Below are 22,117 nucleotides of genomic sequence, written 5' to 3' on the forward strand. Positions count from 1 at the left end.
TCCCTTCTCCTGGAAGGCCACCTAGAACCTCACCCTCACCTCTGAGGCTCAAATGCTTGGGGCCTCTGCAGGGCCTGCCTTGGTGGGGGGCCTGGTGGGCAGGTCACAGTGAGGGTGGGAATGTGGGAGAGAGCAGGGTTGGGCAGGATACTAGCCGGGCATGGTATGGGAGTGGTGCCAGGGCTCTGGTCTGGAGGCCGAGGGCAGAGCGTGCTCAGAGAGCCAGAGGGACATGGGGTGGCCTGTCCCCAGTCCACTCCGTCAGTCTGTCCTAGTGGGGGGTGGAGACACTCTAGCATCTTTCAAACAAATGTTCCTTTTTGTCCCCTGAAACCCTTATCTCTGCCCAATCCCACACCTCGAGACACCCAACAGGTCCAAAGCTCCTCTGGGGCCTCAAGCCTCAGGCCTTTCCTGCTGAGGAGGCGAAGGTGGGGTTGGGGGTGCAGGGCACCTGCCTAGGGGATGAGATGAGTCACTGACCCCTCAGCTCAGCACCGGCCTGGCAGCAGTGGCAGCTCAGGGGGTGTGGCTGGACACGTGGGTCTGTGGCAGCGTCACACGAGCGTGTGGAGTGGGTGGGGGCCACCCCTCCTGGCTCTCCTGACTCAGGACCCCACTGGGAGCAAACACTAGAGGGCCTGCTCTTTTGTCGACATCAGGCTGGGATTTACAGAGCGGGAGGTTGAGGTGGCCGGGGCCAGGCCCAGGACGGTGACGCCAGCACAGACAGCCAGGAGCCTACTGACTTGCTTCCACAGTTTATTGCATAGAGCCAGAATGAAGCCCAAGGGAGCGGGGGCACTTGGGTGGGGAGCCGGGGCAAGGTCTCAGGGAAGGAACAGATCGGAGACATCCAGAGCGCGGGGGTCACCTGGCTGGCGGGGGTCCCAGCTTCAGGCCTGGGGAGTGCTGGGGGTACAAGCGGAAGGCCATGATGGAGGCTGCGGTCTTCCCAGCCCACCCCCACTCCGGTTGGATGGAGCAGCTGCGGGTATGGGGGCTTTCCTCTGCCCCCGGCTCCCGTGAGCCCCGATGAGAGAGCAAGACCCTGGGGCTCGGATCCCCAGTGCCCCAGGGTCCACAGACTTCACCCCTCCCAGCCCCAGGGCCCAGATTCCAGCTCCAGCCTAGGCCTCCCTCCTGGGGGTGGGGGTCAATCCGCGTGGAGCCTGCTTCCTTGAGGTCTCCCACGGCCTCCACGAAGCATCCTCAGCCCTCCCTTCCGTCCCGTCTCCTCCCATCTCATCTCACCCACCCTAGTGCCCTTCCACCCCAGGAGCCAGACACCCCTCGCTGCCTGAGGTCTCGCACCTGCAGCCCGCCATGTGAGCCCTCAGGGGCCAGCCCTATTCCAGTGGCTGGGACAGCTTTTCCTTCCGAGCCTCAGACCTGGGCACCTATCAATGTGGGCAGCCCCCGTGTCTCCTGCCTGGTCCTGTAGCACCAGGCTGTCCTGGGACCCTAATCCATTGCACAGGGGGTGGGCTGGATGTGTGCTGAATGAATGAATGAGTGGATGAATGAATTGGCTCACCTATTCTTGTTCCGTCATGCACTTATCTGCCAAGAAAGAAGCAGGGGGCTGTCGTCAGAACCCTAGGCTTAGGCCAATTTTCCCACGGGGCTTCCTGTCCCTCGCCGAATGCAGAGCTGGTCTTGAATAAACCCCCAAACCGCACAGACCCCCATCACCTCCCACCTCTCCTCTGGCCCCCTGAAACAGAGAGGGCCTTTCTCCACCTCTGCTGAGAGCAGGCTGTCCACCTGTGTCCCCCATGGGCACAACATCCTACACCCTCCACCAGGCTGGAGCCCCGTATCCTGGGAGTTGCTGGGGCCTGGTATGGAGTGGGTGCCTGGTCTCCACGTCCCCCACAGAGGCGGCCCCTCGTGAAGGGGCTGCAGGCCCAGGCCTCCAGCAGGTCAGCAGGCAGCGGGGTGGGGCCGCCTCCTCCCCTCTGCCTCCTGCAGTCAGGAAACCGCCTGAGTGCCTGCCTCTAATCTGACCTTAATCCTCTCCCCATCAGATTAGGAACTCACCGGTCTTGGGCAGGAAGACAATGGTATCCTCTGTGAAGTCCTGGGCCTTGCAGAAGGCGGTGAATTTCTCCTTGAACTCAGCCCTGGGTGTCTGGGTTCGGCCTGGGACAGGGAGGAGACAGCTGGCCTCAGCGGAGGGGACAGTGTGAGCTCTCCCTGAGCCTGGGGGAGCCCCTGTGGTCAGGCTGCATCTGGCCCCAGCCTCGGGGCAGCCCCCTGGGCACGTACTGTAGAGCGTGGCCATGCGAAAGTCCTCGCCGGGGCCCTTGCTGCCCTGGCTGTAGAGAAGGGCGTACTGGTCGTAGTCAGTCTCCACCACGGACACCGAGTAGGTGCTGCCCCAGTCTGGGAACCCAAGAGATGGCCCTGTTGGGGACTCAGCTCTGCTTCAGGGAGGGGGTGCGCCTGTGGGCTGTGGGCACTCAGTCCTCGGCCGGCCTGGGATGCTCCCCTACCCCGCTGCTCTCCAGCCCACACCCGGCTCCTGCCTCCACAGCCTGTGAACTCTCTCCCCAAACCAGACGTCCGGGAGAGCCAGGCTCAGAAAACCGGATTCTTGGTGCAGCCACAGAACTCGCTGCCAGAATTGGGAAGTGAAGAGGTCTCCCGGAGGGAGCCGTTCCCCAGGAGGGGTGAGGAAGCCCCTGCGTCCTGGGGAGGAGAACTGGGAGGAGGTGTGTGGAGGAGCCTTGGGGGCTGCATATGTGGGGAAAACTCCAGGGGACAGGAGCAGGGCCTGGCAAGACACTAGTGGGCTCCAGAGATGTTCCCACCCCCTGGAGGAAGGATCCCTCTGTCCCCACGCTGGTGCATGGGCAGTCACGCCCAGGCCTGGCCTTGGCCTCTCTGTCCTGGTGGGGCGGCCATCACCCCCCACCCCATGGATCTCCGAGGCAGAGGGCTGGCCGAGAGTCAGCCCGGCAAGTGTCACCCCCAGGCTGGGCCCAGGGGGTCGGTGGAGGCCCCACTCACGGGGACTCCGGTAGCTGTAGGAGCCAAGGGACTCCGCGGGCTGCAGCAGCATGGTCCGGGTCTCACACTGGTTTTTCCTGCAGGTGGGTGACCTCAGGGTCAGGGGCTAGGCCGAGGGTGTTCCCAGACCTCTGCGTCCCGGAAGCCCACCTGCCCGCTGTCACACCTGAGGAAGGTGGAGGTCAGGTTGAGGCCGCCATCCGAGGCCGGGGCCACCACCGACTTGCACATGGACAGCGCCGCCTTCTTCTCCCGCAGCCAGCTCGAGTTGGAGGCGAGGCCCGCGCTGAACCAGAGCCCCAGGAACTGCGGCGAGCGGCCCCCACCCGCGTCGGCCAGGACCCTCCGGACCACTGGTGCCGACCCGCGGGGGCGCCTCTGCCCTCCCCTTCCCAGCTCCCACCCGGGGGGGTCCCCACGTTCAATCCCCAAGAAGCCCCGCCCCTCGCCCTGCCCACAAACAGACCGCCCCTAGCGGCCCCGCCCCGGAAGCGGGCCCCGCCCCTGACAACGGCTCCCCGTCTGGCCACGCCCCCTCCGAGGACAGTGCCCCCCCCCATCGCCCCCCGCACCAGCCACCTCCGGCCCCTTCGCCCCCGGTCCGGACTCTGTGCCCTGGCGGGGCAACCGGCCCTTTCAGCGGGCGGCAGAGGACGCCGCGTGCCCGCAGGGGGTGGGCGGGTCCCCGGTTCGCTTCGCGGACCGCTGGGGGGTCTCCTCGGCCCTGGTGGGGCGCGCGGCCGGAGGTCCCGCGCTCCGGCGCGTCCCCGAGCAGCTCCCGGGCGAGAGCGCGCGTCGCCGGCTTTCTGTGCGGGGCGGGTCCCCCGCGCGCGCGGCGTGTTTGGCGCCATCCCCGGGCGCCACCGCCCCCCACCCGTGTCCTGGCGCCCAGGTGTGGAACGTGCGCTCGTGTGTCCTCTGGGGGTCGCGTGCCCGTGGCGATGGCCGTGTTTGGATGGCGTGGGCGCGTGTGTGGGCCGGTGTCCGCTTGGTCCATCGGGGAGACGGGACGCGGTGCCCAGGGAGGGCCCCTCGTGGTCAGCCTCCTCGGGCAGCCGCCCAGCCTCCTTCCTGAGCGCCGGGATCCGTCCCTGGCCGGCACTGCCGGGCACTGCGGAACTTCGCTCCCTCCCCCGGGGAGAAGACCCAGCTGGAAAGTGCCCTTCCCCGACCGGGCCCTGTAGCTCTTGGGGATGGCGCAGGGAAGCCCCTCACCTTTTCCTGCTGGAAGTCGGGCTGCACGGAGACCTGAGCCTCGGCTGCTGCCTGCAGGCCGCCCAGCAGCCCCAGCAGGACCAGCCCCATCCACAGAGTGTGCTGAGCAGCCATTCTCTGGAAGCAGAGCAGATGTCTGAGGCCCGGTGCCAGCGGTGTGGGCGAGCAAGGGAGGTGTGCAGCAGGAGTGGAGAGCACCGAGGAGACCCCTATTTATGGGCCAGGCCTGGCCTCACCCAGGGCCCCAGGACAGCCCACTGAAGACTCGTGATGCAGGGGTGGGGTGGGGTGGCTGGGCGCTGCTGCAGCCTGGTCCCCCACAGGGGACTTATGCAAGAGGCTGGGCCTGGTGCCCTGGCTCAAGCTGAGGCGGTGTGGGGGTGAGGCAGAGGCCCCTGCCCACTTGTCCCAGAGACAGAGCTGGCAACGTCCTCCTGCCCGCAGGACCCACCTGCCCGAAGCCCTGATAGGGATGGGGCTGTGTCCCTCAGCCATGCCTGCCTCCAAGGCCTCTGGCCACTTCCCACGGTGGGGCAGGACCCACATTCTGCAGGCCCTACCATCGACACCTTTCGAGGCCTGCGACCCCAGAGCGGGACACAAAGCCTCGCTTCCACCCTGAGAGTTTGGTCCTGAAACGCCCAGCAAGTGAAGTGGTGAGAAGCTCTGGCCGAGGTAGAGAAACTGGGTCTGCCCCACAGGGGCTTGAGGGCCAGGTGTGCTGGGCATGGCTTCCCCGTGGCCAGTTGTTGGGGCTCTGAGAGTGGCCCCTGGGCACCCATTGCAGCTTGGGCACTCTGGGCTTGGGCACAGGCCCTATCCCTTGCCAGAGGCCCTGCCCTCTCCCAGCAACCTCCCGACCCTGACTCTGCCCCTCCGCCGCAAGTCTGGGCCTCCCCACCCCGAGTCTGGTCCTGTCGCGTTACCCCAGCGCTGCACCCAGCCCCTTGGGCCCCTCCAGCTTGTCGGCCGTGGCTGGGCCCTGCCGTGGGCCATCGCAGGCAGGCTCCTGGTGGACCGAGCTGTCCCAGCAGGCGTGGTAGGCAGGTGGGCCCATGTGGGGAGCTGGGAAATATACGTGAGAGCAGGAGTGACTGGGACAGGGTGGGGTGGCAGGCGTCTGGGGGGCCACTGCCAACCACTGGGGGCTGAAGCCCGTCCTCTTCCTAGGTCTGTGACCCACCCCTTGCTGGGGCACACGGGCCCTAGGAGTGAGCTCGCACTGCTTCTCCTCCCCAGTGGCCCAGGGGTCAAGGAGCCCAGACTTGGGGGCCTGGTGGCCTGGGGCAGATGCTAATGTAGCAGCAGCAGCTGGTGGGCAGCACTGGTGTCAGGGCGGCTGGGTAGCATCCCAGGCAGAGGCCAAGGTGAGGGAGTGAGTCCTGGGGAGTGGGGAGGTCCCTGAGAGTCAGGGAGAAGGAGGGTAAGCAGAGCAAGGGGCCGGGGCAGGCCTCAGAACCCTCCTCCCCTGGGCCTCCCATCAGCCCCTGCCCAGAGCGGCAGTGCCCTGCTAGCTCAGATGCCATCTGTGCCCTAGGCTTAGAGGGAGGTCTGTTGGAACATTTGGGGGATGTCTAACCCCAGGACCCGACATGGCCCCTGTGCCTGGCTCAGCTGCAGAGCTGGGGGCTCCCACCAGGACAGAGATGGGCAGGAAGACAGTTGTGGCTGGGGCATCACTGCAGGCCTGGCCTCCTGCCCTCTGCCGGGTGAGTCCTGGCTGAGTCCCGGCTGCCATTCGGCCCTGGTGGGACTGGCGGCTCACTGAGTGGCCTGGCTGGAGGTCCCTACCCAGGCCAGGTAGGTCCAGGACAAGGGGCCTCCCGGTGGTGAGCAAGCCCCAGGGCATGGTGGCAGGTGGCACAGGGCAGGGAGACCCGGGAGACGTGGCTCCAGTCTGGGCAGGCCTGGGAGGGACTGGGGAGCCTGATGGGCAAGGTCCTCCCATCGCCAGAGGGCTTCCCAGGGGGTCTCGGGTGTCCAGCCCTCAAACCCAGTGCACGGAGCAAGGACCAAGCCCCTCCCCTTCCCCACTTTCTGGTGGGCAGCAGAAGGCCCGGCAGGCCCCATGTCCCTTTCTCCTCCATGATCAGTCGTTACTGAGACCAAGTGGTCACTGGTGGCGCCCGGAGAGCTGGAAGAAACGGTGAGCTCATGCTCAGTTCGGGAACCAAATGCTTAGTCTCCGTGGTCAAGATGGCCAGCGGGCGGCCAGGGACACTCCCCAGGCACGGCTGACTGAATGCGGAGCCGCCCTCAAACCCTGATTCCTGGGGGCACCTGGGCCCGGCGAGGGCTGGAGATTCATCTCCCACCAAATCCAGGAAGGGCTGGGCACTTGCCAGTCCTGGTGAACTCACGCCAGAATTCTCCCCTCCTCCCCCAGCCAGGATTGTGCTTGTACGAGGTGAACAGGGGCAGGCGAGCCTTCGAGGGACCTCTTGCAGCTCAGGCAGGGACAAGGACCCCCCTGCGAATGCTCCTCGTCCTTGCCTTTGCTCTGAGCTCTGCTGCCATGCAGGACCTCAGTGGAGCCTGGGGGAGGGCTGGGCAGGAAGGAGCTGGCCACCCCACCCCGCTGATCTGGGAACAAGTTGTCCTGAGTCACAGAATGCAAGGACTTGGCCTCTACCTTAAGAAGTCATCAAGGCCATCCCCCTGCCTGTGGTACAGGCAGGTCAGAGACAAGCCTGGTGGCCTGAGCCTGGGCTCCCAGAACTGACCCCAACCTTTTCCTGGAGGGAAGCCGTCTCCACCCTGGGGCCCTGGCCAGCATCCTCTGGGGGCGCTGGTGCCCCTGTCCAGTGTCCCCACCGATGCTTTGCCCTCAAGGACTGAGGCTGTCCCAGTGACTGGTGGGACCTGAGCTTGACTGAATGTCCTCCAGCCTTGAATAGACTCATGGGGACCTTGTTAACCCCACACACCTGCGGCCTGGGATCAGCTCCCCCAGCCTGGGATTGGGGAGGAGCAGCCTCTATGCCCCACCCTCTCAGGCCCTGCCTTGCCTGCCCTCCAGAGGTGCCCAGGTCTCGAGGCTCCAGAGGCTCACTCCTGTCAGAGCTGCCCCGATAGGGATCCTCAGTAGGGGAGGGCAGTACCCGGGGTCACTGAGACCCTGCGTGGAGTGTTCTGGACAAGTCAGGGTCAGAGCAGGAGCACCCTGAGACTGCCACAGGGGATCCAGGGCAGGGTGCGGTGGGGGCAGCCCAGCACAGCGCTCCCCTAGGGGCCAGAAATTCTCCCCCCATGGCCATACCCACCCCTATCGGGTCCAGCCCTACAGGGCCCCGTGAGTCCCCCTTTACAGGTGTGGAGACGAGAAACAGTGAGAGAAAAGAGAGTCTGGGCCTGGGGGTCCTCTGCTGCCGAGGCTCGGAGTCCGGCAGTGCCCCGAGGGCCCAGGCGCTCTGACTTTTACTGAGTACAGAGCAGGGGACAGGGTGGGTAGGTGAGGAACGGAGGGCAGTGACAGGGCCCAGGCCTTCCCAGCAGGGGAGGCGAGGAAACCTCGTGGGTCAGCACTTTTCTCAGATCTGTCAAGGATGTAAAGGATGTTAAAATTTGTGTCACCGTCACTAATTCTTATCTTAGAAGGAAGAGAGGAAGCAGGTGCAGAAGCGGAACTTGAAAGTAGACAAGGAACGTGGCTCTGAGGCGCAGGCGGAGACCAGCCCCGCTGTCTGCGGGCCCCCGACAGCCGCCAGGGCCTGGAGGAGCAGCGTTCCTCCTGAGCCCCCGAGGACAGAGACATCTTGGCCATCTTGGACATCTCCTTCCCTAGCTGGCTAACAGCGGGCGCTTTCCCGGCACTGACTGGCACAGCCGAGGCGCCCTCCAGCAGCCCTTACGTGGGCGGGACGGAGGGCTTAGAGCATCTTGCCTTAGGGTCACCCCTTTTCCTGATGTCACCTCAGTCCCGTGCTGCTTGACCTGAGGCTTATTGGTAAAATTAAAGGTCATATGATTGTATGTATACATTAATGATTACATGTGAATAGCTGTGTGATTATGGTTATATTTAGGAATAACTCTAACTGGATCTCCAATCTTTTCTAATTCTATATTCATATGAGAACAGACGGAGTCCTCAGACCCTTGCCTTGGCTCTTGTGGGGATCCCCCCACACCCCTACCCCTATACCTACTCCCACAACCACCCCACCCCCACCCCCACAGCCTAGGTATGCTCAGCTCCAGGATGCCAGCACTGTGGACCACCTCTGAGGCTCAACCTGGCTTCACAAAGCGCCCAGCTCAGCCATGGAAGGTCAAGGCTAGTGCCCCCACCTGCCCATTTTGGGGCTGGGCGGAAGCTCCTCAGGCCGGTGAGGTCTGGGTAGGGGCCGAGCCTGGGAGGACCCCGGGTCGGGGCAGCACCAGGCTGACCACCACTCCCCACAGAGACCAGAAGCCGGAAGGCCCCTTCAGCACCAGGGGCTGGCCCCTGCAGGGCACCAGTGGAGACCTGATTCTGGAGGCCGCTCCCCAGCTCTGTGCCCACCCCCAGTCAGGGTTCCCGACTGTGGGACGTGGGTCGGCCACATGGAGCCTAGGCCCACGCCCCTGAGATGGGGGTTCCCGGGGGGGCTCAAGGTGAACCAGGGAGGCAGGGCCCCGGCTCTGAGAAGAGCCAGTGGTGAGGGAAGGGCGTTCCTAGCAGGGGCAGGGGGTGCCAGGCGCTGTGGAGCTGGGCAGGCCCCTCGGTCACAGGCCTCCGAGGCCTCCCTTCACCCCATGGTCCCTGCTCCCCAGCCTGGGCAGTTTCTGCCGGGTGCCATGGAGGGCGGCCTGTGTGTGAGGATGGGTCTGGCTCTGTCCACCTGAGAGCACAGGGGCCAGGCGAGCAGCCAGCTGGGAGGGAGGCAGCCCCCGGGGTTAGATGAGGGGAGTGTCGGCGCTCAGCTCCTCCCTGGGCCTGGAGCCCAGGCTGATCCCAGTGGCCCTGCCCACTCACGATCACGCTGTGGTCACAGACAGGCAGACCTGGCTCCCCCTGGCACAGACTGTTTCTTTCTGGTGGGGTCGCGGGGACAGGTTGTGGCTGCGGCTCCTCGGGGTGGGGGCACAAACCAGGCTGGGGCAGGTGGTGAGGGTGGGGCCACCAAGGGCCAGGCCAGGGTCCACTGCCCTCAGGACAGAGGGTGGAAGGCCCAGGCAGAGAATCTTGGAGGGGCCGGAGTGAGAGGAGGGAGACCTTTGCGGGAGGGTGCCTGGGTCAGGAGAGGGGAGGGCTCAGGGCAGGCCTGGCTGACGCCTCCTGGCTTCACTGATGCCATCATGGCCCGGGACCCCCGGGACCCCCAGCAGTTACACATTTGGCTCACCACGGGCTCTCCTGTGAGGAAGGAGCACTGGTCAGAGGCCCAGGGGTCCAAGGCCATGTTCGAACGACCACTGACCCTGGGCACGACCTCTAACCCTGGGGCTCCCGCCTGCTCCAGGGCTGCTTTGGTAGCTGCAGATGGCCCAGTACAGGGGACCCAGGGGCTTGGGCAGAGACCCTCAGAGGGCCTGGATTGGGCAGGAGGGGATGCTCCAGGCCACAGCTGCGTCAAAGTCTGCGCCCCGAGGCACCCCTCCATCTGGAGCCCCAGCTCACTCTACTCTCAGAGCCCCAGCTGCTGTGGCCTCGGCTCATGGCCTCCGTCTTCCCAAGGGGCCCCTGCCTCGGGTCTGGGGTCTCGGGGGGCCTGGCACCTTGCAGCCCGGAGCCCTCTTGCCTCAAGGTCAACCCTCCCTGCCGTGGTCCCTTGGGTCAGAAATGAGGCTGCTGAGGGCTTCCCTGCAGCCCCTCGCCGGGACTCCTGTCCCTCCACCTGCCATCCGCTTTGCCTGCTGTGCACGTGGGCGCCTCCAGTGACCCGGATCCTGTCGGGACCCTCTGGCACCTGGGCTTGGTCCCCGGACCCTGATGATCTCCTGGGCGGTCCTTCCCCAGGCTGCACGGACAGGGGTGGGGCTGGGGCACCTCAGGTTGTGTCGTTTGGGCACCAGGCACCCTCTCCTTGGTGAGCACTCCTGCCTGGCCCCAGGCCTCGGCCTGCAGGGATCCAGGCCAGCCTCCCCCATCAGGGTGGTCCCTGCTGCCTACCCCATGCCCCCTAGGCCTCCCAGTGCCAGTTTGGGGCAGGAAGGGAATGTGGTCGAGGCTGGTGCCCAGAATCTGGTCAGATCTGATCAATTTCTCCCTCAGGTCAAAATCCACCTCCTTCCCTACCCTGTGAGCCCTGGGAAGACGCCTCCCTCCCTGGCCCAGCCCCCAAGGTGTCCTGGGAGGCCCCTTCCCGCCATCCTCGGCGTCACCGAGCAGTTTGGCCTGGGTCCCCTCTCCTGGGGCTTGGTCTCAGCGTAGCATCCATCCCGCCATTTTCCTATCCCAGCTCTTCGGGGAGCAGGCAGGCGTCAGGCCTCTACTGCTGGGGACAGGCTGCTGATCATGCCCCCTCTGGGGCCACACCAAGACCTTCCCTGGAGTGTCCTTTTTAATGTATTTATGGTTTTAGAGACAGAGTCTCGCTCTGTCACCCAGGCTGGAGTGCAGTGGTGCAATCACAGCTCAGTGCAGACTCCTGGGCCCAAGCAATCCTCCCTCCTCAGCCTCCCAAGTAGCCAGGACTACAGGCATGTACCGCCACACCCCACTAATTTTTAAATTTTATTTTTGTAGAGACGGGGGTCTCACTATGTTGTCCAGGCTGGTCTCGAACTCCTGGCCACAGCTGATCCTCTTCCCTCAGCCTCTGAAAGTGCTGGGATTACACATGTGGAGTGTCCTTAACCTGGGGCTGCTCTGGGCCTTTCTCAGGGTGTCAGGCAGGGAAGACACCCTCCCTGCCTCCAAGGAGGTTCTGATCTGGCTGCCTCTCAGGGACAGGGGTACTGGGCCAGCGTTTGCAGGGTGGGTCCCTGTGGGAGGAGGTTGTGGGCAGGAGGGGCTGGGGGAAGGCTTCGGGGCCTCCAGGAAGGGTTCTGATCTTCACTGCTCCTGAAGCCGCTCTTCCTGCCTGTCCCCGCTTCTGACGGTGTCCTCTGCCCATGGAAGTTCTCACTGGATGCATGGAATTGGAGTGTCCACCTACAGTCACCGTGTCCCCTGTCTCCGCACCCTCCCCTGATTTCCCCGTGACTCTGGGTCTCAGGACAGGCCCCTCCTCCAAACTGCAGGCCGCAGGAGGGGAGCAGGGGCCCCATGCTATGTTGAGGGTGGGGTGAGCTCCCTCACGGCAGGTGCTGCCTTGTTCTGCCCACGGGGTCCACCCACTGGCCTGTCTGTGTGAGGGGTCTCTACCCAGAGGCCCTTCCATCTCCCCTCCCGGGCAGCCCCATCACCTGACAGGGGCTCTGGGTGCCCGGCTTCAGCTGAGCGGGCTGGATGTGACCACGGCTGCCACCAACATCCTGAATTGAGACCTGCGTTCTGGCCAGAAGGTGTTAACCGCCAGGCCAGGACTGCCGCTCCCCCAGAACTGCAGGGCTGGGAGTGGGCAGGGCCCCCAGGCTGGGCTGGCCCCGGTGACTCTGGAGGAGCCTGCTCTGGACTGATGGGGACAGGTGGCCCTGGCCAGTGGTAGGCAGCCTTCCCGAACCTCACTTCCTCCACCTGCACCAAGGTTCTCCAGGGCCGTGGGGGCCACGCTCACTGTAGCCTCATGCAAGGACCAGTCACGCCTGGCGGCCAGCTGCATTCTCCCCCCTCCCCTCCCCCTCCCCTCCCCTCCCCCCTCCTCCCCCTCCTTCCCCTCCCTCCTCCCCCCTCCTTCCCCTCCCTCCTCCCCCCTCCTTCCCCTCCCTCCTCCCCCCTCCTTCCCCTCCCTCCTCCCCCCTCCTCCCCCTCCCTCCTCTCCTCCTCTTCCCCCCCCTCCCTTCTTCCCCTCCCTACTCCCCTCTCCCTCCTTCCTCTCCCTTCTTCCCCTCCCTCCGTGCCCCTCCCTCCTTCCTTCTCCTTCCTCCTTTCCCTCTCAGGGCCCACTCACCCGCTTCTTCCTGAGGCCCAGCTGGAAACAGATCTTATGGAAAGGCAGGTTTGGGCCCCTCTGACCCCCCCCGAGCCTCGAGGGGCCCGGGTGCTGTGGCTGAAGCGTCCCCAGCAGGGTGAGGCCCACCCACAGGGGCCCCAGGGCTCCATGACGGGGTACAGGGGGTGGGACTCCTGGGCAGCAGCCAGCCTGGCAGGGGGTAGGGAAGGGGATGGGTGAGGTCTGGGCTGGGACCCCCTAGTAACAAGGTTCCCTGCGGTCCCCCACCCCACCGCAAGCAACCCCTTTCTCTCCAAGTGCAGGAAGGGGGAGATTTCACCCCTGTTCCTCCTCAGCAGGGGGACAAAGGGAGAGGCAGGGCAGAGGGAGGCTGGGCTGGGGAGACAGGGGGCCTCGGGGGCCCAGCAAAGACCGGGGAGTGTGTCTTCCACTGGCGTCCACTGTTCCCCTTCTCAGCCTCGGTGGGGGAATGGGGGAGGAAATGTAGGGTGGGGGTTGGGCACCCACAGAGACCGCCAGCTCTCAGGGAGGCCCCAGACCTCACCTCCGACTCCCAAGCTGGGGTCTCTGTCCTGGTGCTCTTACCTCCATCCTCAGAGCGGCCACCCCAAAGGCTGCCAGCCAGCCCTGGATCTGGGTGTGACTGTGTGCCCTGCACGGGTGGCTGCCTGGAGCCCGCACTGCCCTGAGGCTTCAGCAGGATGAGGCCGAGCTGTTCCCTGGCCCGGGGCAGGCTGTGGAGGGGGCGCTGGAGGTGGGCGGGCTGGACTGCCGGAACCCCCTGCTCTACCCACAGGTGTAGTCTGGGCCAGGACCTCCCGGATGCAGCCCCGCCCCTTCCTCCAAGCCCCCTCTCTCCGGGCACAGCAGGTCTTGGGCCCACTCCCCCAGGCCCCCTAGTCCACCTGCCTCCCTCGCCAGCTGCTGGGTGGGGCAGCCGAGGGGCTTCTCAGCACTCCGGTCCTGTAATGAGGCCCCTGGGATGGCCCACCCTGGGAGGCTGCTGCTGACCCAGGCTGGGGCTTCCCCAGAGGATCTTGGTCTTGGCCTGGCCACAGCCCAGTTCTCAGGGGTCCTGTATGCATTTCTGAGTTCAGGGCTTGGTGACCCAGATGCTGGGCTGGGGGTGCACCCCCATCCCCACGGCTCCTTCCCATAGTGCTCAGCGGCACCTCAGGGCCCCATTGGCAGAGGTGTGATGGGCAGGTGGGCCAGCGGCGTGGACACAGGCTGGAGGGTCCAGACGCCTCCCTCTGGGCCCAGCAGTCTCCTGGTTTCCCTAAGGCCTTGGAGGGGTCACTGTCCTCTTCCAGGGTCTGAGCAGCTCCTGGAGCTCAGCCTAGGTTGGGGAGCATCTTGTGGGTCCTTGGTCTCTGCCACACCCCCAGGTGCCCTGTCCTCAGCTACCCACCAGCCCGAGGACTGCTCACAGGGGACTTGGGTTATCTCTGGAGGGCCCTGGGCTGAGGGCAGCCCAGCCTGTGTTGGGAGCTGCAGCCAGGCTGCTGGAGAGCCTGGGCCTCTTCACAGAGGGTCACCAGGGCTCAGCTTGGTCCCAGGCAGGGACCTGGTGGCTGGCAGGTGATGGGTGATGTGCCAGGGGGGCTCACCTTCTCCTACTGTCTCCTCGTCGCCCACCTCCCTCGGGCCCCTTCCATGTGACTGACACTTTGCATAGGCTCCCAAGGCCCCCCACCTTGTGCCCTCTGAGCAAGCGCATAGTATTTGAGCCAAGGCAAAGAGGGCACAGATGGGCCTGGCTGGTGTGCAGGGGGCCCAGGAGTCCCTCCCTCCCAGTACGGAACCCCTCCCCCACACACCGAGCCACACTGGGGTGGGGGTTGCCAGGGCGTGGGCTGGGGAGGGGCAAGCCTAGAAGGGAACCTGCCAGCACCGAATGGTGGTGGGGCCAACCCTCACCAGACCAGGAATTAAACAAATAAAAACAAAGATGGAATAGGAACGTCCAAACAAAAGCTGACTCTTGGAAAAAAACGAATATAGTCTAAACCTGTATCCTAACGTCTTGGGAGGCTGAGACAGGCGGATCACCTGAGGTCAGGAGTTCGAGACCAGCCTAGCCAACATGGCGAAACCCTGTCTCTACTAAAAGTACAAAAATTAGCCGGTTGTGGTGGTGGGTGCCTGTAATCCCAGCTACTCAGGAGGCTGAGGCAGGAGAATCACTTGAATCCAGAAGGTGGAGCCAAGATTGTGCCATTGCACTCCAGCCTGGGCAACTGTAGGGTCCAGTCCTACAGGGTCCCGTGAGACACTCCCTGCTGGTGTGCAGAGGAGAAATTAGAAATAAAGACACAAGACACAGAGATAAAGAAAAGACAGTTTGGGACCAGGGGTCTACTGCTACCCAAAGCACGGAGACCAGCAGTGGCCCTGAGTGCCTGGACGCTCTGACTTTTTTTTTTTTTTTTTTTGAGACGGAGTTTCGCTCTTGTTACCCAGGCTGGATTGCAATGGCGCGATCTTGGCTCACCGCAACCTCCGCCTCCTGGGTTCAGGCAATTCTCCTGCCTCAGCCTCCTGAGTAGCTGGGATTACAGGCACACGCCACCACGCCCAGCTAATTTTTTGTATTTTTAGTAGAGACCGGGTTTCACCATGTTGATCAGGATGGTCTCGATCTCTTGACCTCGTGATCCACCCGCCTCGGCCTCCCAAAGTGCTGGGATTACAGGCGTGAGGCACCGTGCCCGGCCAACGCTCTGACTTTTACTGAGCACAAAGCAGGGGGCGGGGCAGGTGGGGTGAGGTAACGGTGGTCAGTGACAGGGTCAGGTGAGTCACGTGTCCTGGAGACGGAGGGTGGGGGGGCGGGCCAAGACTGTGAAGAAGCCGAGGCGAGGAGAAAACCTGAGGCGTCAGCACTTTCTTCATACTTGTCAAGAAATAGCAAGGTCACTAAGGTCTGTGTCACTGTTACTAATTCTCATCTTCTAAGGAAAAGAGGAACCAGGTGCAGAAGCAGAACTTGAAAGTAGCCGTGGAGCGTGGCCGCCGAAGCACAGCGTCACACAGAGACAGGTCCCTGGATGTCTGTGGGCCTCCCTGACGGCCGCCGGGCCTGCCACAAGAGCTTCTAAGAGCGGAGCTTTCTCCTCACTCCCCCGAGGACGGAGATGTCTCGCCATCTTGGACGTCTCCTTCCCTAGCTGGCTAAACAGCGGGCGCTTTCCCAGCGCTGACACTGTCACACAGCCGAGGCGTCCTCCAGCAGCCCTTACGCGGCGGGACAGAGGGCTTAGAGCATCTCGCCTCAGGGTCACCTCTTTTCCGATGCCACCTCAGTCCCATGCTTCTTGACTTGAGGCTTATTAGTAGATTAAAGATCATGTGAATATATATGTATACATTTCTGATTACACATGAATAGCTATGTGATTATTTTGTGATTATATATAGGAATAACTCCGTGACTGTATCTCTAGTTTTATGTTTATATGAAAACATGCTGAGGCCTCAGCTCCTGCAGGGTTTTCCCCCAACAGGCCACAAGAGCAAAACTCCGCCTCAAAAAATAATAGTAATAAATAAATAAATAAAAAGAAAAAAGATAAACTTTTAGAATGGTTTTGTATTTACAGGAAAAAATGTGAAGACAGAGCAGGGAGGTTCCGTCCCCCGGCCCCCACTTCCCAGCTCAGTGGGGTCTTCATTCCTCAGGTCCCTTTGTAGAAATCAGCGAGCCAGTGTCGGGGCATGGAGTCCGCTGACACCCGCCTTTCCCGGATTCCCTTAGTTACCTAGGGTCCCTTTCTCTCCAGGCCACCACGGGACATTGTGTCTCTCACCAGTGGGCTCTCCCTAAGTGACGTTCCTCAGCCTTCCTGGTCTTTGGGGAACCCTGTGGCCTTGAGGGACGCTGCTGTGGTGTTTATGTCGTCCCTCAATTGGGCTCTGTCTGCTGTGTTTCTCACGCTGAACCCAGTAACAGTCGGAAGAGAATGGGGATGGGGCTTCCTCCCACCCCCTACATGGGGACACCACCAGCACGACCTTCACTGCCGATGCTGACCTTGGTCACCAGGCTGAGGTTCCTCCACCCCAACCCTGTGCCTCTCCGTCTTCTAGACCTGGCCTCTCTGGAGGAAGTCCCCCTGTGCAGCCCCCACCTCCCGGGGGGATGAAGTCCCCCTGTGCGGCCCCCACCTCCCGGGGGGATCCACACACATTTTTGACATTGCTGCACCGAGATCCGTCTCTGCGCTCCATGGGTGGGCACGGTCCTTCGAGGACATCCGTGTGGACCTCAGGTGTTTGTTACACTTTGCCTCACATCCTGATGTCACGTCCTGTTCTGTGGCTCACATCAGGCCGGCCTCTGCTCCTGGCAGCTTTTCCATCGGCTTCCGGGGCCTTCTGGCACGTGCCCTCTCTGCAGTGAGTTCTGAGGCAGATACCCACAAAACCATCGCTATGTCAGGGGACGACTCTGTCTGTCTCCCGAAAGATTCCCTGAGCCCCTCTGGAGTCCCTCCCTCCCTCCTCTTTCCTCCCCCGCCCCCAGACCACTGCTGTGCTTTCTGTCACTGGAGAGGAGTTTGGTTTCTAGGGCTTCGAGTGCGTGGAACCAGCCAGCGTCCACCGTTCTCGCCGCCTGACGGCTTCGCCCCGCGCGGTTATTCTGGGACGTGGGCAGGTTGCCAGGAGCACCCGGTAGTTCCTTCTTTCACTGCTGGGCAGCGTTGCGCTGTGCAGACACATCACGATCTGCTCCCCTTCCCCTGTGGGTGGACGTGGGGGTGTTTCCAGTTTGGGGCCATCACAGACAAAGCTGCTGTGGGCACACGCGTCGTGCATGGGCATGGGCTTTTTCTCTTTTGGGCAAATACCCAGGAAGGCAATGGCCAGGTCCTATGACAGTGTAGCTAAAACACTGACAGACTGTTTTCCATCCTTTCCAGGTAGGACTTTCTCCTGTGGCCACCCAGGGGGCATCGAGAGCGCCAGGGAGCCCCACCAGGGTCCACTCGAGACTGTGGGAGCAGGAGGGTCTCACTGAAACCCCTGAGCTTGCGGCCAGGCAACAGAGGACCCAGCGTGCCTGTGGCTGAGACTATGCGGAGGCTTCTTTCTGCTTCTTGCAAACATCCAGGCATGGAGCCTGCCAGCCCCAGGTGTGGGCCCACCCCTCCCCAGGACGGCTTCCCGGGAGGCGTGTCCCTGATGCTGTACTCTCTATGCAGACTCAGCTGCAGGACCACGCAAAACAGGCAGCTACAACCTGGGTTCCACGTGAAGCCAGATCGGGTCCCTCCCTGGGTGTGGCCCGAGAGTCCCCTTCCTCTGCCAAGCCAGGAGCGGTGGGCAGTGTGGGGGAGGGGGGCTCTCAGCAGGCAGTTCGGGGGCTGGGGAGGACAGGCGGCTTTGACGCCAGGCGGTCAGGCCGGTGCTGGACGCTGGGGTGCTTGATGCATGCACAGACCCCTGCCTGTCTGAGCTCAGCGCTGGGTCTGCAGGGCCAGTTGCAAGCGAGCTCCTGTCCGGGATGCCCACAGTCACAGGAGGCTGCACCCAGATGCCCTCCAGCCTGAGGAAGCGGAGGGCAGAAGAGAAACTACCCTAAAGCCCAGAACCACCTCTGGGGCCAGGGTGGGCACAGTGCCCCTCTCCCCTGCCAGGCCTGGGGTGGTCCCCCCCTGGGTGGGTCACAGGAGAGTGTGGGTTTGAGGTGGGAGGGCTGGGCCATCTCCCCCAACTCCCAGCCTCTGCCCAGGTCCCCCAAGCCTGCATGCTGACCCCTGCCCTGCAGCCCCAGCGGTGGAGTCAGCTCTCCCCTCATCCAGGGCCTTCCGCTGGCTCTGGAACAGCAACCCCCAGACCCCAGCCCCAAATCCTCAGCCCCGCCTTAGAGCCCACCCCCTTCCTCCTCCCTGTCCCCCGCCGGCCCCATCTCCTGGGCTCACGGCCTTTCCCAGTTCTGGAGGTCAGGGAGGCCTCCAGGGCAGGCCTGGGGCCTCACGACTGAGAGGGGACTGTGGTCTGTGCGGCTTGCCTTTGGTTTGGAAGGGCCCACCCAGCTTCACCATCCATCGTGGGATTGTCTGGTCCCACAGAGACTCAGACGCCGCAGGAAGTGTGCTCTGCGCTGGCTCGGGCCCGCTGGCATGGGGACTGCCTCCTCTTCCTCTGTCTGACATCTGTCTGCCAGGCGGGGCCGTCCTCACGCCGCATCTGCCTGAGCACTCACAGGCGCTGCGCCCCGAGTCGAATGGAGCTCCTCAGCATCCTCTCAGCCAACACGGGTCCGGCCTGAGGGTCCCGAGGATCCTGAACCCCTCCCAGGGCAGAGTCCCCTGGAGGACAGAGTCAGGGGCTGGCTCTGATCAGCACTGAAGTGCACGGTTGGGCCGGGTGGAAAAAACCCGCCTCCCAGTTAATCCACACAAACCTAAGAAGTAAGACAATTTCCTGCAAAACAAAATAGCTTTCCACCAGCATTCCTGCCCAACAGGCCACACACCCACACCCCTCGGGAGATGCTTCAGGAGAAACAAGAGAGACAGGGCATCACGCAGCAAAGGCCCCGTGTGCGCACGTGTGTCATGTGTGAGTGCCTGTGTGCACACGTGTGCCTGTGAGTGCCTGTGCATGTGCACACGTGTGCCTCTGTATGTGCCCACGTGTGCCTGTGAGCACAAATGTGCCCGTGTTCATGTGTGTATGCGTGCATGTGAGTATGCCTGTGCATACGTGCCTGTGCGTGTGCCCTTGTGTGTGTCCGTGTGCATGTGTGAGCCTGTGTGTGTGCCCGTGCCTGTGTGTGCATGAGCGTGTGTGTGCAGACACGTGTGCCTGTGTATGTGCATGGGTAGCCTGTGTGCACGTGTGTGCCTCTGTGAGTGCATGTCTGTGTGTGTGTGTGTGTGTGTCTGCATGGCACGTGTGCTCCCACACAGGCTGCTGTGCACACAGAGGTGGAGACAATGTTTCAGCCTTCCGCTGCATCCTGGGCAGCTGCTGCTCCCTCACCGTGGTGACTATACCCACAGCCACTCCCTCTTTGAGCTCCCACGGCCCCAGGCCACTCCCATTTCTGGTGCCCACCTCAGGGGAGCCCCTTCATCTCACTGAGTGACCTGCCCTCCAGGGCGGTGAACCAGGCCTCAAGCCATAGGCTGGTTCAGGCCTCTGAGGCTGGGGGGCAGGCGCCGTGGGCGGGAATGGCCCTGGGAGCTGGTGTTGCCCGGCCTGGAGGCCCAGGCCCAGGCTTGGCCCTTTGGGGGATGACAGCCAGAGCTCTGGGTCTGGGCCTGGCTCTGGCCGTGGTTTCTGCTGCCATGTGGCTTCTTCCTGGTTCTTAGGAAAAGCCCCTGGGGGCCAGGCACGGCAGCTCATATCTGTAATCTCAGCTCTTTGGGAGGCCAAGGCAGGTGGATCACCTGAGGTCAGGAGTTTGAGACCAGCCTGGGCAACACGGTAGGACCCACTCTCTTCGAAAAAATACCAAAATCGGCCAGGTGTGGTGGCTCAAACCTGCAGTCCAGCTACTCGGGAGGCTGAGGCAGGAGAATCGCTTGAACCGGGAGGCAGAGGTTGTCCTGAGCCGAGATTGCGCCACTGCCCTCCAGCCTGGGCCACAGAATGATACTCCATCTCAAAAACAAACAAAAAGCCAAGCCGCTGGTGTGGGCTGAGCCACCTGGGATTGGTTGGCTCTGAGGATGCTGGGCTGTCCCTGCACAAGGCCCCCCACAAACTTCACTCCCTTCATCTTAGTCAGTTTTCTGTGGCTATAACAGAACACCTGACACCGGAAATTTACAAAGAAAATAAATGTATTTCTTACAGTTGAAGAGGCTGGCAAGTCCAAGGTTGAGGGGCCCAGTCGCGGTTGGGGGGGTGGCAAGAGCTGCCAGCTGAGGTCTCTCTCTTCCGGTAAAGCCACCAAGTCTACCATGGGCCCCACCTCGAGGACCTTATCTAACCCTAATTGCCTCCCAGAGGCCCCACCTCCAACCAACATGTGAATTACAGGGAGGATTGGACACGGTGGTTCATGCCTGTAATAATCCCAGCACTTCGGGAGGCTGAGGCTGCAGGATCACGTGAGCCCAGGAGCTCGAGACCAGCCTGGCCAATGTGGAGAAACCCCTTCCCTACAAAAAACTTAACAATTAGCCGGGCCTCGCAGCGCACCTTTGGTCCCAGCTACTTGGGAAGCTGAGGTTGGGGAATGGCTTGAGCCACGGGGAGCCAGGCTACAGTGAGCTGAGATTGCACCACTGCACTCCAGCCTAGGCGACAGAGCGAGACCCTGTCTTTTTTTTTTTTTTTTTTGAGATGGAGTTTTGCTCTTGTTGCCCAGGCTGGAGTCTAATGGTGCGAACTTGGCTCACTGCAAGCTCTGCCTCCTGAGTTCAAGAGATCAGAGGCGTGTGCCACCGTACATGGCTAATTTTGTATTTTCAGTAGAGATGGGGTTTCACCATGTTGGTCAGACTGGTTCCAAACTCTTGACCTTGTGATCCACCTGCCTCTGCCTCCCAAAGTGCTGGGATTACAGGCGTGAGCCACCGCACCCAACCAAAAGACCCTGCCTTAAAAAATAAAAGTGGATTTGGGGATTAAGTGTCAACACATGAAATATGGGGACACATTCATACCATAGCACCTCGTTTTCAGCAGAGGGGCCCCCAACACACAGGAAGCTGAGGGGAGCGGGGGCTCCTGCTGGCTGGTGAGCCCAGGGCCGCCCACTCAGCCAGGCCCAGCACTCCCTGTCCCTCAGGCCATGCCTGATCCGGTCTCTTTATCTTGGCCACCAACTGGGCCTGCTGGGCCTGGACCTCCTCCCCACACCCCAGGATTAGAGCAGGGCCCCTCGGCCCACCTGTCCCGTGCTGTGTGGGCCCTGGTGGCCTTCCTGATCCTGTGGGCTGTCCTGGCCGGAGCCCCAAGTCCCCCCTTGCACACGTGGGGTGCGTGGGGTGTCTCTCCAAGAATCTTGGACCAGGGCCAAGTTTCCCATGCCAAGGAGTTACTGGGAAAACAGGCCTCCCTGGGACGCGGGGAGGGGGCCAGGGCCCAGTGTCGGAGGGAGTCTCCAGCTCAGCTCTCTGCAAGCCTGGCCCCACGTGGCCCAGTCAGTCCCCAGATGACTCTGCCCCAACCCTCCTCCTTCCTCCTGAAAAAAACAAGCAGAGGCGGGCTGGAAACCCTCAGGCATCTGGGCCGGGCCCAGCAGGCCCAATTGGTGGCCAAGATAAAGAGACCGGATCAGGCATGGCCTGAGGGATAGGGAGTTCTGGGCCTGCTCAGCGGGGCGGCCCTGGGCTCAGGAGCCCCCGCTCCCCTCAGCCAAGGCTCCAGGCCCCACTCCCAGCCGCCCTGCACACTGTTCCCCTGGCAGCCCTGTCCCTGCAGGCCCTTGAGCTCCCTAGTCCAGGTAGATGCCCATCTGTGCAGCAGCCCCAGGCCCTGCAGTCCCGGCGTGTGCCCCCCAGCTCTTCCTGCATGGCTCAGGGCCTCTTGTTCCGTGCCAGGCCCTGGAGACATGAAAGCAGGGACTATGGGCTCTGTCTGGTGGGAGGGGCTGTGGATGTACTGAGATACGAACATGAACGTGTGCCCTGCGCCCAGACACAGACCCAGACCCACACCTGGGAGCCCAGCACCCAGTGGGAGGAGTTTGACCCACATGAGGCAGAGGGGCACGTGGAGCATCAGGTGTGGCGCTGCTGGTGGGTGTCCGGGCACCTGCTGGTGGGCATCCAGGCACCTGCTGGAGGGCGTCGGGGCACCTGCTGGCGGGCATCCGGGCACCTGCTGGTGGGTGTTGGGGCATCACCACGTCCCACCATGGAGCCGCCTCTGTCCCGCCTCTTGCTGCCACCTGTTCTCTCATTTCTTGCTTCCTTTTGGATTAAGTCATTTCTTTCTCTCTCTCT

The 22,117-nt window shown here is 62.9% G+C and overlaps 1 protein-coding gene and 3 long non-coding RNA genes across 5 annotated transcripts; 1 reads left to right on the forward strand and 3 right to left on the reverse strand.

The window, feature by feature from the left end:
* Nucleotides 1–745: 745 nt before the first annotated feature.
* Nucleotides 746–4,465, reverse strand: PTGDS (prostaglandin D2 synthase). The gene is made up of 7 exons (XM_003941347.4): nt 4,231–4,465; nt 3,182–3,321; nt 3,016–3,092; nt 2,272–2,388; nt 2,044–2,145; nt 1,538–1,563; nt 746–912 (listed from the first exon to the last, which is right to left on the reverse strand). Exons 1-6 carry the CDS (start codon nt 4,342–4,344, stop codon nt 1,538–1,540), a joined length of 576 nt encoding a protein of 191 aa, XP_003941396.1. The 5' UTR covers nt 4,345–4,465; the 3' UTR covers nt 746–912.
* A 6,442-nt stretch (nt 4,466–10,907) lies between these two features.
* LOC104653439 (uncharacterized) lies at nt 10,908–13,359 on the reverse strand. Of its 2 annotated transcripts, none has more exons than XR_746639.3 (4): nt 12,795–13,359; nt 12,207–12,398; nt 11,563–11,650; nt 10,908–11,281 (listed from the first exon to the last, which is right to left on the reverse strand). It is a non-coding gene; the product is annotated as an uncharacterized LOC104653439 (long non-coding RNA). The 2 variants fall into 2 exon arrangements; XR_746640.3 differs by having other exon boundaries at nt 12,754–13,359.
* LOC141583683 (uncharacterized) lies at nt 12,164–15,785 on the forward strand. Its single transcript, XR_012516454.1, has 2 exons — nt 12,164–12,250; nt 15,169–15,785. It is a non-coding gene; the product is annotated as an uncharacterized LOC141583683 (long non-coding RNA).
* On the reverse strand, nt 15,782–20,872 carry LOC120360694 (uncharacterized). The gene is made up of 2 exons (XR_012516453.1): nt 18,223–20,872; nt 15,782–16,951 (listed from the first exon to the last, which is right to left on the reverse strand). It is a non-coding gene; the product is annotated as an uncharacterized LOC120360694 (long non-coding RNA).
* Between the last annotated feature and the right edge of the window lie 1,245 nt (nt 20,873–22,117).

Source organism: Saimiri boliviensis, chromosome 2, assembly GCF_048565385.1.
Source record: "Saimiri boliviensis isolate mSaiBol1 chromosome 2, mSaiBol1.pri, whole genome shotgun sequence".
Classification (NCBI taxonomy): domain Eukaryota; kingdom Metazoa; phylum Chordata; class Mammalia; order Primates; family Cebidae; genus Saimiri; species Saimiri boliviensis.